General features: G+C 40.9%; 1 protein-coding gene across 2 annotated transcripts in view; it reads left to right on the top strand.

The window, feature by feature from the left end:
• PTPRF (protein tyrosine phosphatase receptor type F) overlaps window positions 1-19,205 on the top strand; it is a 331,301-nt gene that overhangs the window by 190,675 nt on the left and 121,421 nt on the right. For both annotated transcript variants that reach the window (XM_070941423.1, XM_070941424.1), the window contains one exon: window positions 18,183-18,371. In XM_070941423.1, the coding sequence (XP_070797524.1) occupies window positions 18,183-18,371 (189 nt within the window). The remainder of the gene's footprint in view (window positions 1-18,182; window positions 18,372-19,205) is intronic.

Here is a 19,205-nt window from a genome sequence, read left to right as displayed (position 1 = left end):
CGGGAGAGACAACACACGAGCGGATTGGCTCAGCAGGGAAGTGATAGACCAGGCCGAATGGCAGCTGCTTCCCAGTCTATTTCAGGAGATTTGTCTTCGCTTCGGACGGCCTCTGGTGGACTTGTTCGCCAGTCCGACCAACGCCCAGCTCTCCCGGTTCATCACTCGGTATCCGACTCCTGCGGCAGAAGACACAAACGCTCTACGGTGTCGTTGGCCAGCGGGTCTACTGTATGCCTTCCCGCCCGTCACACTGATTCAGCAGGTGGTTCGCAAGATGATAGCGGAGAAGGCGGAGATGTTACTGGTGGCTCCACATTGGCCCCGCAGGCCGTGGTTCGCGGATCTGGTGGAGTTTTCGGTGACGGACCCGTGGGTGATTCCTCCACATCGGATCGTGCTGCGCCAGGGGGCCATTCGTCATCCCGAGCCCCAGTGGCTGCAGTTGGCCGTCTGGCATTTGAGCGCGTCATCTTGAAGAAAGGCCGTTTGCCGGATACGGTGATTGGTACGATTCAGTCGGCCCGTCGACCATCCACGACGAGGATCTACGAAGCCTCGTGGAGAGCCTTTTGCCGTTGGTGTGCGACTGCTCATGTGGATCCTACGTCTGCAACGGTTCAGGATGTCCTCATTTTTCTACAGGCGGGTTTGGAACGGGGTTTGTCTCCCGCAACTCTCAGGCACCAGGTCGCGGCCCTGGCCACTGTATTATCCTGTCCACCGTACACTTCCTTGGCTCATCATCCGTGGGTGAAGGGGTTCCTTCATGGAGCTACGAACCTGAGACCGCCTACGGTTCATCGTTATCCCACTTGGGATTTAAAGTCGTTCAAAGTTGCATTTCTCCTGGCGATCACGTCGGCTAGACGCATTTCTGAGCTCGCTGCCTTATCCGTCAGGAAAGATTTGTGCATATTTCATGCTAACACTGTGGTCCTGAGGATGGATCCTGCTTTTTTGCCCAAGGTTAACTCGTGGTTTCACTGGGCGCAGGAATTAGTGCTTCCGGATTTCTGCCCGTCGCCGAGACATCACCAGGAGGTTCTCTGGCACACTCTGGATGTGCGCAGGGCGTTGAGACGTTACATGCGTAGGACGGCCGAGTTTCGGAAGACGGAAGCCCTATTTGTTTCGTTCCATCCTGCATCCATGGGTCAGAAAGTGTCGTCGACCACGATTGGTCGTTGGATTAAGGCCTGTATTGCTGCTGCTTATGAGAATCAGCGTCGTCCTGTTCCTGGGAACATTCTGCCTCATTCTACGCGGAGTGCGGCTACATCTGCAGCCTGGGCTACCCAGGCTTCTGTGTTGGACATCTGTAGGGCGGCTACTTGGACTTCCTTGTCGCCTTTCATAAGACATTACCGAATTGATGCCTACGCTTCGGCTGAGGCGTCTTTTGGACGACGAGTTTTGCAAGCAGTGGTGTCTGGGTCCTCTGAGTTGGATAGTGTTTTGCCCGACCCTGGAAGTTAGGCTTGGGTATGTCCCAATGCTGGAGTGTAGTAGCAGCGTTCTGGAAAATGGACATTGACTTACCTGAATGTCCTTTTTCGGAACGCTGCGTATACACTCCATTTCCCTCCCTTTCTTTGTATGTTGGCTTGTGGTGGTTTTGTGTTAATAAATTTTGTTGTAGTTCACCTGTGGTGTCTTCGTTCAAGACTGGGGATTCGGGTGCAAAAGGGGGCGTGGAGAGAGCACAGAGTGGGTAGATAAGTAAAAAAAGTTCTCTCAGTTGCTGTCAGATAAGAGGATTTTCCCAATGCTGGAGTGTATATGCAGCGTTCCGAAAAAGGACATTCAGGTAAGTCAATGTCCATTTCTTTCCCCTTTGTGGAGCCGAAGATACATTTGATTATGTACCATCAAGTTGCTGTTGTCTCTTAGCAACCACATAGGTAGATTTTTTTTTCTATGATAATCTGTCCCTAACCTGATCCTTCAGATCTACCAATGGTACTAGAGGTAGTCCTCGGTTAATGAGCAATCTCTGTAGCTAAATGACTCCATTGTAAAGCAAGATCTCATAACTTAGCAACAGCATTTCCAGCAGCCCTAGTTACCATCATTAAGCAAGAAAGACACAGGTCATTAAGCAAGGACCTCTTTTAACCATAACTTCTGACTTCCTGCCAGCTTCGTTATTGACTTTGCTTATAGGAAGCCTACAGGGAACATCAGAAATCTCAATCACATGACTGCAGAAAAAACTGCAATGGCCAGAAATATGAGAAGCCATCATAAATAGTATTTCTTCAGTGCTGTCAAAACTTTGAATGGTTGCTGACAAATAGTTATAACCCAAAGACTATCTGTCTTGGCTGATTCTTTTATCTGTTATGATTAATTTGGTGATTTTTATGTTTAATTTTAGTCCCAATTTTTCAGTGCATTCTTTAACTTTTATTACTGGAGCTTGCAGATCCTTTCCAAGTATACATACTAAATTTTAAAACTTAGGGGCCATTTTATTATTGAATAATGCTTCAGAAGTATCTCCAACAACAAAGAAACCATGTACTATCTGGGCATTAATATGAGAAGGGTCCAATGCTTTGCTGATGCAAATTATGTTATCATTTGCTGAATATATATGTGTAAGATTTATATCAATACTTTTCTTCCATGAATAATAAGCATGTGCAACATTTGCAAATTTACATAGGTTTACATAGGTATTTATTTTGTTTGTTTTCAATTCTGTGGCTGCCCATCTAAGTCACTGATTCTGGGCGACATGCAATTTAAAAAATATTACAATTAAAACACTAAAAACCTTTTAACACAATAAAAAACATTTAAATTAAATATCCATAGCAGCCGAGAAACTCAGCCAGTTAGCAATACATCCAGGAAACGGGGATCTTAATACATGCATCACCTTAGTTTCAGGAACAGGTATTTGGCTAATCTACTGTATTTAGTTTATATTGATGCAAACACAGAAAAGGGAATATAAATATTCTGATCCTGAGGCTATGGTGTGATTTCCTGTTAGCGTGCTTTTATCTGATTTTTTTTAATTAAGATTTTTTTTTTTTTTATAAAGCTCTGTCAGGCTTATAATAATAGTTTTTCCAGAAACTAGATTGCAATTTAGTCAAAATTTTACAGCTCATTATGATGATTGAACAGCTCATTCATGGTAAGTAAACTGAATCTTGATTTATTTAAGAAAGCCTGAGTCCAAACAAGGATTTAAAATTTAGTGGCTTCAGAAAAAGAGTTGTTAACCCATAGAGAGGCAGATGTGTTTTAGGATAGTATATTTATCCTGTTAGCTCCTCCTCTTTCTAATCCTTTACTGTTCATTACTTGTAGCTGAATATTTTCTTGTTTCACAAATGGAACTTTTCTGATGGATAAATCTCTGGAGAATATATCTGACAGATGCTTCAACAGAAGCTATTCCTGTTCTCTGAATTGGCTTTTAACAGCCAAGAAAGAAAAGCAGAAAATCAAGGATCACGGCAAGACTTAAGACAGGATTACAGGCTACACTTGGTCTACCACCAGTTTCTTCAGATTGTCAGTTGTGGAGTTGAGGGGTGGTTCTGTAGAATGCCAAATGTTTCTTTGTGAAAAACATCTCCAAGGACTGAAACAAGATTTGGATCTATCTTTTTTTGCTCAAATAGCCAGCTGAAATATTGGATGCATCAATAAACGTTCTTATCAGTTCTCAGTTTCTTACTTTATGCAGACAATTATATGATTGATTGATTGATTGATTGATTGATTGATTGATTGATTGATTTTTTGAGTACTTTGAAGATTGCTATATTAGCCAAAGACGATAATATGTCATACATATTATGCAGGCAGCATGGCATACTCAACCATTCCTTATGGCATCCATGAAACCACAAAATGAATTTTAAAAGATAAATAAAAATATTCAATATCACATCAAATATCACATGTTCAAGTCTTTCCACTTGAAATATTGAAAGAAAAAGAATTCTTTTCAGGAATTACCAGTAATTTATTTGATTGGGAAGTGTGACATTAACATGTCTTACCATTATTCCATCAGTTTTCCTGGTTTTACTAAATATACTCTTATCACAGTACATAAATTCATCTATTTACTCTTATTTTTGTTCTTTATGTAGAACTTGTATTTATTCATTTTGTTTTCTCTGTCAAGCCACTTTTTTTGGATATATCCCAAGATTCTTGATCTCTTTCTTTTCAGTCAGTGTATATAATATATAAATGAGTTCTGTATCAGAGCCACCAATATTCTAACTTTTCAATTAAATTGTTCTTATAAGATGGATAGGACTGCATATAGCAGAAAGAAAGCACAGAAGAATTATAATGTGAATCATCTTGGAATAATTCATCTAACAAATTTGTTCTTGAGCGCTCTGAAGAATATGGTTGCTAGTCTTTTTATTGGTACCTTTTCCCTTTTTAAAAAAAAAAATCAGATAGGCTTAGATATTTGAGCTAAGGATCATGTATGTCTCTGTGAACACTTTGTTTATATTCTGCTATTGTATTTTGCTATTTGTTTATGTTCTGCTATTGTCTGTTGTTTCATGTCCCTAGAGAATAGCCTTTTAAAAGCATTCCACTCGGAATGGAGCATTTTAAAAGTGCACTTTCAGTATGTTTCTTCAAAGTGCCACACCACAGTCTGCTGGCAGGGCTGTTATAAACTACTACCTATTTGTGTTGTTTTCTGTTGCTAACAGTAACCTGAATCTTTTGCTTTCTTTATCATACATGCAAAATGGCTTTTGAAGCCCTTTCTTTGTGTACCTGGCACAGTTTCTGTTGGGATATGCAGGTCATCACTTGTCCACCATAGTTATTACATCACTCTCCACAAATTGTTCAATTTATTTCCTTTTTGTATATTGTGTATTGTGCATTTTGTAAATGCACAATACACAGAGACAGTTGTCTATATATAACTTATACTGGCGTTGTAGTTACATCTAAATGACTTAACATAAACAACAGACTTTTTTCTGGCTGTTGAATTGCTATTCCATTCTTGATCATATGGCCTTAATTGAACTCCAGCATCATGTTACTAGATAAAAGATTTATTTGTTTGTTGGTTTATTCAGTTTCTATAGCTGCCCATCTCAATCCAATTTACTCTGGGCAACAAACAATATCACAGTAATTAAAAACATAAAAACAGTTACAAATATATATTCAGAAGGCAGAATCACTGACTTTTGTTATGTGTTGCAATCTCCAGAAATGTAAATGTTTCATTAAAAAGGCTTCTTCTTACCCAAAATCTGACAGTTTATTTTTAAAATGCAATGTGTTTTCATTGAAATGTTGAAAGTGGCATGACATGAATGAAAAAGATGACAAAATAGATTCTGAGTGATTGAATTCAGAAGCTAAATAGCAATCAGAATAACAGAGTTGGAAGGGATCTTGGAGTCTTCTAGTTCAACCCCCTGATCAAGCAGGAAACCATATCATTTCAAACAAATGGTTGTCCAATCTCTTCTTAAAAACCTCCAGTGTTGGAGTACCCACAACTTCTGGAGGCAAGTCGTTCCACTGATTAATTGTGGAATGGGACAACTTGCTACAGCCAATTCACCATGGGACAACTTGCTGCGGGACAATTTAACAATTCTATTTAATTATTTAAAATATTTTTTAAAAAAATATTTTTTGCAATTCACATTTCATTCTGTCACCCCTTTTGCATCCTTTCTTTAATGATTCTATTGCACTATTATTTCTTTGATATTAGTGTAACTCTTGTCCCTCAGTGAGTTGTCCTGCAGTGAGTTGGCTTTGGCGAGTGAATTAGCCTCAGCAAGTTGGCTACGGTGAGTTGACTATGGCGAGTGGGCCTTGGCGAATTGTCATAGACCCAATTAATTTTTCTAACTGTCAGGAAATTTCTCCTTAGTTCTAGGTTGCTTCTCTCCTTGATTAGTTTCCATCCATCGCTTCTTGTCCTGTCTTCAGGGGCTTTGGATTAGATTGACTTCCTCTTCTTTGTGGAAGCTACTCAGATATTGGAACAATGCCGTCATATCACCCCTAGTCCTTCTTTTCATTAAACTAGATATACCCAATTCCTGCAATTGTTCTTCATATGTTTTAGCTTCCGCTCCTCTAATCATCTTTGTTGCTCTTACCTGTACTCTTTCTAGAGTGCAGCATTCTTGAAAGGGGCAAAAGACAATTAAAAGAATATTTCAATAAGATGGGGGTGACGATAATGATAAAAACAAAATTGAACCACATTTCTTGAACTTAGCTAAAAATACAGTAATATTATAATAATAATAATAATAATAATAATAATAATAATAATAATAATAATAATAATAATAATTTTATTTCTATACCGCCCTTCTCCCGAAGGACTCAGGGCGGTGTACAGCCAATTTAAAAACACAAGACACAACAATAATTAAAAATTAAAATAATTAAATAAATTTGGCTGATTTAAAACCCCAAAAATTTAAAATACCCCAATTTAAAATTATTAAGTCGATAGCCCGGCCTGGCGGAACAACAGGGTCTTCAATGCGCAACGAAACACCCGGAGGTCGGAGATCTTGCGTATTTCCGGGGGCAGTTCATTCCACAGGGCTGGGGCTCCCACAGAGAAGGCCCTCCCCCTTGGTGTCGCCAGCCGACATAACTTGGCTGATGGCACCCTGAGGAGACCCTCTCTGTGGGAGCGGACTGGTCGGTGGGAGGCTATTGGTGGCAGAAGACGGTCTCGAAGGTACCCGGGTCCTATGCCATGGAGCGCTTTAAAGGTGGTAACCAACACCTTGAATCGCACCCGGAAGACCACTGGGAGCAGTGCAGCTCGCGCAGGAGGGGTGTCACACGGGCACAACGGGTTGCGCCCATAACCACCCGCGCGGCCGCATTCTGGACCAGTTGGAGCCTCCGAGTGCTCTTCAAGGGGAGCCCCATGTAGAGAGCATTACAATAGTCCAGCCGGGAGGTGACAAGGGCATGAGTGACTGTGCGCAAGGCGTCCCGGTCCAGAAAGGGCTGCAACTGGCGGATCAGGCGAACCTGATAAAAGGCCCCCCTGGCCACGGCCGTCATATGCTCTTCTAAAGACAGCCGTGCATCCAGGAGGACACCCAGATTGCGAGCCCTCTCTGTGGGGGGCAAAGATTCACCCCCAATAGTCAGCGATGGCACCTGCTGACTATATCGGGACGCCGGCAGCCACAGCCACTCGGTCTTGGACGGGTTGAGTCTGAGCCTGTTCCTCCCCATCCAGACCCGCACGGCCTCCAGGCAGCGAGACATCACAGCAAGGGCATCGTTGGGGTGGTCTGGGGTGGAAATGTACAGCTGAGTATCATCAGCGTACAGATGACACTTCACCCCAAAACCACGGATGATCTCACCCAGTGGCTTCACATAAATGTTGAACAGAAGGGGCGAGAGGACCGACCCTTGTGGCACTCCCCATGCGAGATGCCTCGAGGTCGACCTCTGCCCCCCTGCCAACACGAACTGCGAGCGGTCAGAGAGGAAGGAGGAGAACCACCGCAGAACGGTGCCCCCTATTCCTAACCCTCTTAACCGCCGCAGCATGATACCATGGTCGATGGTATCAAAAGCCGCTGAGAGATCTAATAGGACTAGGACAGAGGAGCAACCCCTGTCCCGAGCCCTCCAGAGATCATCCACCAACGCGACCAATGCCGTTTCTGTGCTGTGCCCCCGCCTGAAGCCCGACTGGCACGGGTCTAGATAGATAGCTTCATCCAGGTGCCCGGGCAGTTGTCGTGCCACCACACTCTCAACAACCTTCGCCACAAAACGAAGGTTGGAGACCGGACGGTAGTTAGCTAATTCAGCCGGGTCCAGGGAAGGTTTCTTGAGGAGGGGCCTCACCACCGCCTCTTTCAAGGCGGCGGGAAAGGCACCCTCACTTAGAGAAGCAGTTATAATCCCCTGGAGCCAGCCTCGTGTAACCTCCCGGGAGGCCAGTACCAACCAGGAGGGACACGGGTCCAATAAACATGTGGCGGCACTAATCCTACCCAGAACCCTGTCCACATCCTCGGGAGCCACAGGATCAAACTCCTCCCAGATAATATTCTCAAGGCCTGCTCCTGTCTCCTCCCCTGGACTCATCCAATCGGAGTCCAAGCCATCCCGAATCCGAGCGACTTTATCATGCAGGAATTGCACAAAATCCTCAGCGCGGCCTTGCAAGGGATCTTCCCGCACTCCCCCCCGGAGGAGGGAGTGGGTCACCCTAAACAGGGCGGCTGGGCGGTTCTCTGCAGATGCGATAAGAGCGGAGAAATGATTAGATTTCGCCGCTTTTATCGCCACTAGGTAGGTCTTGATATAAGACCTCACCTGTGTCCAGTCGGAATCGGATTGACTAGTCCTCCAAATGCTCTCTAGGCGTCTTTTCCGACGCTTCATCTCTCTCAGCTCCTCAGAGAACCAAGGAGCCAATTGAGATCGGCATCGGGTCAGAGGCCGCAAAGGCACGACGCGGTCCAAAGCTCCGGCGGCCGCACTCTCCCAGGCGGCCACCAGCTCTTCAGTCGAGTCGTGTGCCAGAGTCTCAGGAAACGGCCCAAGCTCCATCAGGAACCTTTCGGGGTCCATCAGGCGCCTGGGACGGAACCATTTGGTCGGTTCCGTCTCCCTGTGGCGGGGGAAAGCGGCAGGAAAGTCTAAGTGAAGGAGCGAATGATCTGTCCATGACAAGGGTTTGATGTCTAGATCCCCTCTACCAAGATCATTCAACCACTGACCAGAGACAAAAATCAGGTCCAGAGTGTGTCCCCCTATGTGAGTTGGGCCTTGAACTAACTGGGTCAGGTCCATGGCCGTCATGGAAGCCATGAACTCTCGAGCTGCCTCTGACGCCTCACCCGCAGACGGAATATTAAGACATTAATAGGAGAATGAAACTGAAAGAACATTATAGATTTAATGCCTAACATCTGACAAATATGCATTAAGTTAATATAAAAAGCTCTCAAGCCTTGGTGTCAACTGTAACTGAAGAAGAAGTAATTTGATAATAAACTATGCAGTAATAACAAAAGCTGCTGAGACATCCAGAAAAAAATCAGTAGAACCATACTTTTCTCTATCTGTGTCTAGTCATAGATCATGCACCAGAACAACTGAAGTCATTTCTGTTCTGAACTGAAACATAAATCCTGACTGGGATTGATCTGGAAAATCCTTGGAACTGAGCTATCAATATTTATTTAGTGAAAAAGAACAAATTTGTTATTTAATTTTAGTGATTAATTATGCCTCAGGAGTGTTCTAATTATAGCTTCTAAACCTGGAGGGATAGTTCTCCCTCTTGAGGAAAGTGCCATCCAGCCCTCACTAGCAGTGCAAATTCTCAACATGCTTTCCCCGATCATACAGGTGGTAAGATTTTTTCTCTCCAAATATATGCTCTATGTCAGGCAGTTTGAGCTAATTTTACTGCAGTGATACAGTATCGGGTGTGTCAGTATGTTTATGAGTTATTGTATGGTTTAGGTTGCCATACAATAAATAAATATGTATTTATAGGATAAAGTTGAAACTTGTAAAGCAGGGATTCCCAGGCCACAGACTGGTCCCAGTCCATGGCCTATTAGGAAGCAGACCATGCAAGTGGTGGGCAAGTGAGCAAAGCTTCATTTGTATATGCACAGGATCTAGGTTGCATATGAAACCATTCCCCCTGTCACCGCCGGACTGGAAAATATATCTTCCACAAAACTGATCCCTGGTGCCAGAAAGGTTGGGGACCACTGTTGTAAAGGAATCCTAAATTAATGCCATTCTGAGATCTGAGATCTTTGGAATGTTAGCAGCCAACTTAGTTTAAACTTCTAGTCTTTGGGATGAGTCAGAAGTCTCTACATATACTTTGCATTACAGGTAATCCTCAACTTACAACAGTTCATTAGTGACTGTTCAAAGTTAAAACAGCAGTGAAAAAAGTGACCTATGACCATTTTTCACAGTTACGACCTTTGAAGCATCCCCATGGTCATGTTATCAAAAGTCAGATACTTGGCAACTGGTTCATATTTATGACCGTTGCTGTGTCCCAAGGTCGTGTGATCCACTTTTGCGACCTTCTGACAAGCAAAGTCAATGAGAAAGCCAGATTCACTTAACAACTGGGTGACTAATTTATCAAGCTGCAGTGATTCACCTAACAATGGAGGCAAGAAAGGTCGTAAAATGGGGCAAAACTCGCTTAATAAATGTCTCACTTAGCAACAGAAATTATGGGCTCAATTGTGGTCGTAAGTCAAGGACTACCTGTATTTGCCAGAAATTATTTCCCCTTAAAAGTATAGTCCATAATTCTGTCACTGTGTGACTACAAGCCTGTGACTGTGGCTGTCTGTGGCTGCGTATTTTCTGGTTTTGATCTATCATCAAATGGGGTTTAAGAAGCCTCTGATCTTACAGTATGATAAAATTTTCTTTCAAGATTAAGCACATTAATATAATAATGCATAGTTTATATTGCATACATTTTGTTAGAATAATATCCATGATAGTGTATATTATATGAATGTTAATTCAGAAATCTTGAGACAGCATGCCTGTGCCATTGCCAGACAAGATGGTCCTTTACAATGATTCAGCATGGTTCTTCTTACGTTTTCGTATTCTTATGGGATCAATATGATATATAATACAGTATTGAATTACTCAAGAACTTTGAAGCATACAGACGGTGCCTGAGGGAATATCTTGACAGCTGTGTGCCAGGCAAAAAGAAACAGGGCAGTTTTCCCCACCTCCTCGGCATGGAATGAAAAGGGAAGAAGTGCAACTGTCAAGTGCCTGTTGTTCTGTTGTTAAAAGGCTGGAGTACGTGACAGGAAAAAAAAAGATAGCAATCCTATCTGTGGCCTTCACCATTCTGTTTCTTAAGATCCATATTCTTTTTTCCACATCTGCCGTTTCACAATGACACTTTCATTTCCTAGCTACCAACCCTTTCCATATTTATCTATCTTGGGTCCTTAAGACCTTCCCTTGTCCCTTAGGAATCACTAATAATTTACAGTCTCAATCTTTATGGCTCATGTTTGCGATTTGTTGTGAGAGCTACAGCATGGATATAACATAATAAATAAGTGGTCTTTTTTGATGTTGTTAACTAAACGTGAATTGGACCAGCACAGTAGAGGTTTTTTCCTCTTCTTCTGTAAATGGGAAATATTCTTCCCTCAGAAATTTCAAAGAGAAATGCTGTTTTAATTTTTGCCATTTAGTCTGGGTTTGAGACCTGTATGCTGCACAACAGGGTGAGCTTCCATTCCTGCCTACCTAGCAGTTTGAAAGCATGCAAATACGAATAGATAAATAGGTAGCACTTTGGTGGGAAGGTAACAGCCTACTGTGCACTTTGGTATGTAGTCTTTCTAGCCACATGACCACAGAAGTGTCTTCAGACAATGTTGGCTCCCTCAGCTAAGAAACAGAGATGACCACTTACCCTCTAGAGTCAGATATGACTAGACAGAGGAAACAATTACCTTTACCATTAGAATTTTTATTACCTTGAATATTCTTAATTGTTTATATTTATTCTTTTAAGCAACAATCCTTCTACTGTTGGGTCTGTTAGTTACCACATTAATTTCCTTTGTATTTCCCTTATAATATACTTTAAATTTTCTCTCAGATTCTGTAATACCAGAGTAATGGTATAGAATTGCCATCCATCAAATATTTAATGCCTTTTCATTCTGTCTATCTATGTATAAGTCTAAAAATACTGTAAAACATGTTATTTGGAAAGTAAAAACAAAATAAAAGATTAATATTTAGGAGTAAGAATAAGTTTGTTTTCAGTGTTATTAGTTGTGAATGATAAAAATGAATCAGATCTCTCTAGGTTTAGGATCCCCCAGCAGATGGATGTACCTGAAATTATGAGAAATGTAGACAGATTTCAAAAAATCCTAAATTGGGGTGTTTAATATATCTTAAACGGCTGCTATGGGAACAAACCCAATTATAACAAAATGATTTAGCGCATGTTACCTTCTGCCACCATCTCCTCCTGAACAATGCTGAGCATTAACCCTGCTTACCTTTGTCCTTTTGTTTTATTTTACAACAAATAGGTACCTTTCCAAATAAACAACTGGGCTTTAGCCACCATAATGTTTATTATCTTCAATAATCTGAGGCCCATGTGGGTTCAGAAATTATCTTGGAAAGAAATATAACACTGGAGGCTTTGAGCAGGCCAGGTTTTTGCTTTTTAAAAATTGCAATGATTTCTTAAAAATGTAAATAAGTCACAGGACAAAGCTATGCTATATCAAGGGAGACGTCTTTTGGCAAACATATGCCTCTGGAACCATGTCAGAGACCCAACTCTTACCTTTCATTTCTCATTTCAGGAAAACCTAAAAAAGGTATTTTAGGAGTTATTTATTTCTATTTATTTCAGGAACCTGGTCTAAGAAAGAAGACTACTTATGAAAAGTTGTAAAGAATCTCAGAAAACAGAGTGAAATACTTTCTCCCCTTTTATATGGGAGTAGTGCTAGATTGTTTACAGTTTCAGCAAATAGAAATGCTTCCATTACATCTGTGCTGTTGTCATAATAAGATAACTACAGAGAGGGCTCGCAATCTGGGAGTCCTCCTGGATACGCAGCTGTCCTTGGAGGAACATCTGACGGCTGTAACCAGGGGGACCTTTTGTCAGGTTCGCCTGATTCGCCAGTTGTGGCCTTTTCTTGATTGGGATTCCCTGTGCACAGTCACTCATGCCCTCGTAACCTCTCGCCTTGATTACTGCAACACTCTCTACATGGGGCTCCCCTTGAAGAGCACCCAGAGGCTCCAACTGGTCCAGAACGCAGCAGCGCGGGTAGTGACGGGAGCAGCGTGGCGCTCCCATGTAACACCACTCCTGCGTGAGCTGCACTGGCTCCTGGTGATCTTCCGGGTGCGCTTCAAGGTGTTGGTTATCACCTTTAAAGCGCTCCATGGCATAGGGCCTAGCTATCTTCGAGACCGCCTGCTGCCACCGATGACCTCCCATCGACCCGTGCGCTCCCACAGAGAGGGCCTCCTCGGGGTGCCATCAGCCAAACAATGCAGGCTGGTGACCCCCAGGGGGAGGGCCTTCTCTGTGGGGGCACCTACCCTCTGGAATCAGTTGCCCCCAGAGATAAGGAGAATCCATGACCTCAGTGCCTTCCGCCGTGCCCTTAAAACCTTTCTTTTCCAGCAAGCCGGGCTGGCCTAATTCTTTTTAACTGTTTTTTAATTGTTTTGTTTATCGTTTTAATTAATGGGGCCAAATTTATATATATATTTTAACTGTATTTTAATATTTGTATTTGATGTTTTTACTTGGCTGTTCACCACCCTGAGTCCTCAGGGAGAAGGGCGGTATACAAATTCAAAATAAAATAAAATAAAATAAATAAACTACAAAGATCATTATTGTTAAATTTTGAAGGAAGAGCTCAGTGTGCTGGGTCTCACTGCATCTGTACTTTCTTACTAACATACTAGTGTGAAATATTTTCAGGAACAAAAATACTCTAAAATTAATCAATAAACATTTAAAAGATTTATTTTGCATTGTACTTGAATTGAATTGAATTGAATACTTTATTTGGCCGAATGTGGTTCGATACACAAGGAATTTGTCTCCGGTATAGAAGCAGTATACATGCAAAGTCACAGAGTAATAATAATAATACCAATAAAAGAGGGAAGTAAAGAAGATAATAAGAAGGATAAATAATAATACTACAGCCATACTACATGGATAAGTATATTTAGACATTAGGAAGCACTATGAGAATTAGATGTTCAGCAGAGTGATGGCACAAGGGGAAAAAACTGTTCCTATATCTAATTGTTATAGCATATAATGCACTGTACTGAGAAAAGGAGTTGAAACAGTTTATATCTAGAATATGAGGCTTAGACCTCCTTCAGACCTATGCAACATACAAATCTTTTGTGGAAGGCAGGCGGGGTTGCAATTGTTCTTTCTGCAATCTTAACTATTCATTGGAGTCTGTACCTATCCTGTTTGCTTGTTCTTTCAAACCAGAGAGTTATAGAAGTACAAATAGCAGACTCAGTAATTCCTCTGTAAAAGTGTATCAACAGCTCCTAGGGCAGTCTGAACTTCCTGATTTGATGCAGGAGAAACATTTTTGTTGTGTGTTTTTAATGGTAGGTCTAATGTTAAACATCCATTTCATGTCTTGGGAGATTATAGAACCAAAAACCTTGAAGGATGCTACTGCTGATACTGTGCTGTCAAATATAGTAAGAGGGGGTAGAAAAGGAGAATTTCGTCTAAAATTTACTATCATCTCTACAGTTTAAAACATGTTCAGCTCCAGATTGTTTGGGCTGCAGCACAGGGCCAATTGTTCAACCTCCCATCTATATGGTGGTTCATCACCATCTCAAATGAAGCCAGTGACTATGGTATCATCTGCAAACTTCAAACTTTTTTCCTAGAGCTGTGGATGCCATGGTTAAGATTGCTTGATTGCAGTGATAAACAGGATAAGGGCTAATGAGATGAATATAAATTCTGAGAAGATGGAAGTGCTATGGATGACAACCTAGGTCTAGGTTGTTGAAAAATTGGCTGTTCTAGATGAAGTTGCGCTTCCTATCAAAGCACATATTCTTGATTTGAAGGTGCTCTTTATCTATCCGTAGCACTGAGGACCCAGGTGACCTACTACTAGCTTTTTGCTTTGAATATCTAGTATTAACTGAGGTCATTACATCAACTGCCCTTTTTTCTAGACAGGAATAACTTGAATACAGCTTCATGGTTTAGTCGTTTCAAGACCCAAGTAGCAATATCACTTAGACTTACATACCGCTTCATAGTGCTTTACAGTCTTCTCTAAGCAGTTTACAGAGTCAGCTATTGCCCCCAACAGTCTGGTTCCACATTTTACCAACCTTGGAAGGATGGAAGGCTGAGCCAATCTTGAGCCAGTGAGAATCAATTGCTTGAATGCAGACAGCTAGAGTACTGACTGGGATACTACACCACATAGATTAAAATTGTGCTAGAAGGTCTGCAGTGGTTGACTGGCTGCCATTGAACAAGATTAAATGTTGATTTTAATGTGAAAGCTCTAAATCAGAGTTCCCCAACTTTTCCAGCTTTGCGGACCGGAAGGGGGGAGAGGGTGGGAGTGGGAATGGTTCTGTGGGAATGGCGGGCAAGTGCGCCAACAGTTCCACTTGCACAAGTGGCGGCCACACAAGTACGCCACTCACACTGAATTGCCTGCCGCTTCTGCAACCTGGTTTCGAAAGGCTCACTGCCCAGTAGTGGGCTGCAGCCCGGGGAATTGGAGACCCATGCCCTAAATAACATAGGACAAGGTAGCCTCATAGAATGACTCCGCTTATATCAGCCTCCCAGGGATCTGTGATTTTCAGAAGATGTCTGCTCTGTCTCAGAGACTTCAGTTTGACAGTGACAATAGCATCTGTCCTCTGGAAAGGCTTTTCTTCTGTTTATTCCAGGCCCTATACTTAATTTGGCTTTTCCTGCCATTAATTTCACCAATGCATATACTGCATTATTTTTATAATGGTTTTGTTGAATTTGTAAACTACTTTGTGGGGTTTTCACTGAGGCATAATATGCAAATACTTAAAATAAATAATCATATACATAAATAATGGATATTTATATTGTGTTTTTTTATTAACAATTGTGTAGATACACGGAGAAACATGAATTGACTGGTTCTTTGCTTAGAATATTATCTCACAAAAACTGAGAAATAATATAGAAGGTTTAGGGATTACATTTGATCACTTAGAGTGTTTGTCCTCCCTGGCTTAACCGCCTACTTTATATTGCCAGCAGCAAGGTAAATCAGGCACAGTTGGCTAGTTTGAAGAGAGTTTTTGTTTGTTCCTCTTTGTGTCTTGCCTTGCAAGCTAAGCTGTGTCTTGTGATACTTTTGTATATCCCTGCTTTTGTTAAAATTTGAGGCATGTGTGTTCTGGTTAAATCAGTGCTGCTGCTGCTTCTTGTCAATGAATGCTAGCTCTGGTGTCTTTCCAGTTAAGCTGTGTGTACCTTTTGTCTTTGAAAATAAAGAGAAAGCAATTTAAAGAAGAAGAAAAAACCTTTCATTTTCAGTGGTACCTTTTATACAAAGAGACTTTTTTTGTTTGGTGGTAAAGAAGAGATTTCTGGAGAGGGTGGACTGGGAGATTCAAAATGGCTCAAGCTCTTACTAAATTCCAATCACTTTTTTTTTTTTTGATATCCTTTTAAAAAAATGTAGCTCTTCCCCAAACCCTTTACCTTCTGAACACCAAAGCCAGGTTGCAGCCCATTTATGTTGTCTTATGCTATAAAATCTAACACTGATATGGGGACGCCGTGTCTAGATTTTTGATAGATGTGATGGGAAGGTATTTTGAGTTTGAGTTTGAGTTTATTTAGATTTATATACCGGCCTACTCCCGAAGGACTCAGGGCGGTGAACAACCAAAGATAAAACAGATACAATATAAAATTTAAAAAACAATTTAAAAACATATTAAATAAATTTGGCCCATACTAATTAAAACACCCCTGTTTTTAAAAACAAATTAAAATTAAACAATTAAAAAGAGTTAGGCCAGCCCCGCTTGTTGAAATAAAAAAGTCTTGAGGGCATGGCGCAAAGTGCTTAAATCCGGGATCCTCCGTATCTCCGGAGGGAGCTCGTTCCAAAGGGCAGGTGCCCCCACAGAGAAGGCTCTGTTCAAAGAACCACTGATTTAGAGATTTTGAAAATACAAGACAAGACAAGGCCAGGACCAAAATTTTAACTAACTGAAAATATGAAGATTATGTATATGCACATTAGACATGGGAGTTTGATGCAAATGAAGTATATTCAGTCAGTCTTGATCTCTGTAATGTAGAATCTTTAAATTTAGGATGCTAAGATCCTTGTTTAAGATATGGTGTTGGGACTCTAGAGGGAAGTAAATAATCCATCATTTTCAATTGCAGATGGTACTAGAGAAGTCAAAGTTACCTAAAAGTAGTTGCTGAGCATTTGGCATATCTATTTATGAGCACAATTTTTTCCCTTATTCAATTAATCAATTACATAAATGAATATTTTGTTATTTTAGAAAACCTAGAAAGGAGTGCTGTATTCAAAAGTTATAATAATCCAAGGCTTTTGCCATAGAAGCATATATTTGTCTTTATTCAAATTAGCATATCTGCTAAAGGTAAAAAGGAAAACTGTCTTATTTTGCTTAAGCATTTTCAAAGAAAGATTTTGAGGTTTTAGTGTTTTAAAAAGCCCTTAAGTTCTGGCTCTTTTCCCTTATATTTGCCTATCTTGATTGCAATTCATGTTTAGAAGAGAATAGTTCTCTTGCCTTGGAAGTATGAGCTGATATTGGCAGTTGTTATCAAAAGCTACTCTAGAGCACTTGGGGACTTTTTCTAAGAGAATCCTCATAATTAACTTAGCTATGTTTATCTGTGAGAATATAATGCAGCCACTATCAGTAGAATTATTTCTTTCTCTCTCTATTCTAGATATTTTTTTTAAAAAAATGTTCATCAATGCGATACAAGGCAAGGAGATAGATTACACATTTTCCTCAGGTATTTTCAACTGTCAGGAAGAGTTTTTGGTAATTTCCTAGTGCGCATCCTAGAAACATAGGTTTAGAAGGGAACTAAGAGAACATTCAAATCTAACTCCATGCACACTTCCGAATTCATTACACCATCCAAGAGAGATGGCTATCCAGCCTTGCAGTTACTTTGGTTTGTTAATACAGTATTCATTTGGCTAACCAGCCCTGCAGTTAGTTTGGTTTGTTAATATTCATTTGTTCTTTGGGTTTTTAAATAATCAACCTTTGCTGGAATGTAGAACATAAATCAGAAGAGTTCAGCACAAGATACTTGCTTGTTTTATCCATGCATGTTGCGTAAGGGTTGACCCAGAAACATACGTAGAACATTTGAATTGCTTTATTCTGTACTAATAACCAATTTACTGTTCAGAATCCAAAGTAGAGGAAATGTCTTCTGCCAATTAACCAGACACGGTTGTGTCAAAGTCTTGATTGTCTAGTGCTTGGAGTATGGGAAACTCTCCTCCAGTTTTCCCATCACTGACTTTTAATGGGATTTGTTTTTCTTTCAGAGAATCAACTTCCTCCTGGCTTTCCAACTATAGATATGGGCCCCCAGCTCAAGGTAGTAGAGAAGGCCCGCACAGCTACCATGCTCTGTGCTGCCAGTGGCAATCCTGACCCCGAAATCTCCTGGTACAAAGATTTCCTTCCGGTGGACACAGCTGCTAGCAATGGCAGAATCAAACAGCTTCGTTCAGGTAAAAACTTTTTCATATCCTGAACCTCTGTTATGTTATGTGTCTCTCCGACTCCATTATTGGATTCTGCTTTCAGGAAAGAAGAACACTAGCAGCAGCACTTAAAATTACAGGTTGAAAAACAAATGGTTGCTCAGTTAGTCCATGGACAGAGGCAATTAAGAGCATCTAGTCAGTTTTGAAATATTTATTGTAATTTTGAAACTTGTTTTGGATTCAGAGACTAAGCTTTGACATTGAAATTTGCAGTTTTAAATTCTGAACAACCATGTCCACTGGCTATAAAATCTTATCCTCAGCACTGAAAATCCTTTTCAGCTGAAAGACGTTATAAGATTCTGCAAGAATGAGTTGTAAATCACACAGCACCTTAAAATCATGCTATGTATATTATTAATGATTTAAATATTTTAGTCTGATTGTACTAAAAGGAATTAAACATTTCAAGGATGCTGTTATCTCTGTCCACTGGTAATGAAAAGCTATATCAATGGTGCCGGGGAGGGAGGGAAGCAAAGGGAAGGTTGCTACAGTTGTAAGTGGAGTTTCTGCCTCAGTCAAGAAATCATGCATACCCATAACCAGTGTGATCAATACCTATATCCTAAAGTATATTCCGCAGTTGCAAGTTTATATTTAGCCTCTTGCTGACAATTGTTAGACTCTGAGATCTTTCCATATAAAACAGTGAGCAATAATTACACTGATACATTTACATTTTATGTAATTTCACACTGACCTTTACCTTTTTCTCAAGATGCGTGTGGTGAAAGGAAATAACACCCTCATTAATTTAATTTGAAAGGTGCTACACAGGCAGCATTAGGAAACATG

Source organism: Pituophis catenifer, unplaced genomic scaffold, assembly GCF_029215685.1.
Source record: "Pituophis catenifer annectens isolate HBS135680 unplaced genomic scaffold, rPitCat1.0.hap2 SCAF_3, whole genome shotgun sequence".
NCBI classification, from domain to species: Eukaryota; Metazoa; Chordata; class Lepidosauria; order Squamata; family Colubridae; genus Pituophis; species Pituophis catenifer.
Note: the sequence above shows the minus strand (reverse complement) of the source record. Positions and strands in the feature narration are given on the sequence as shown.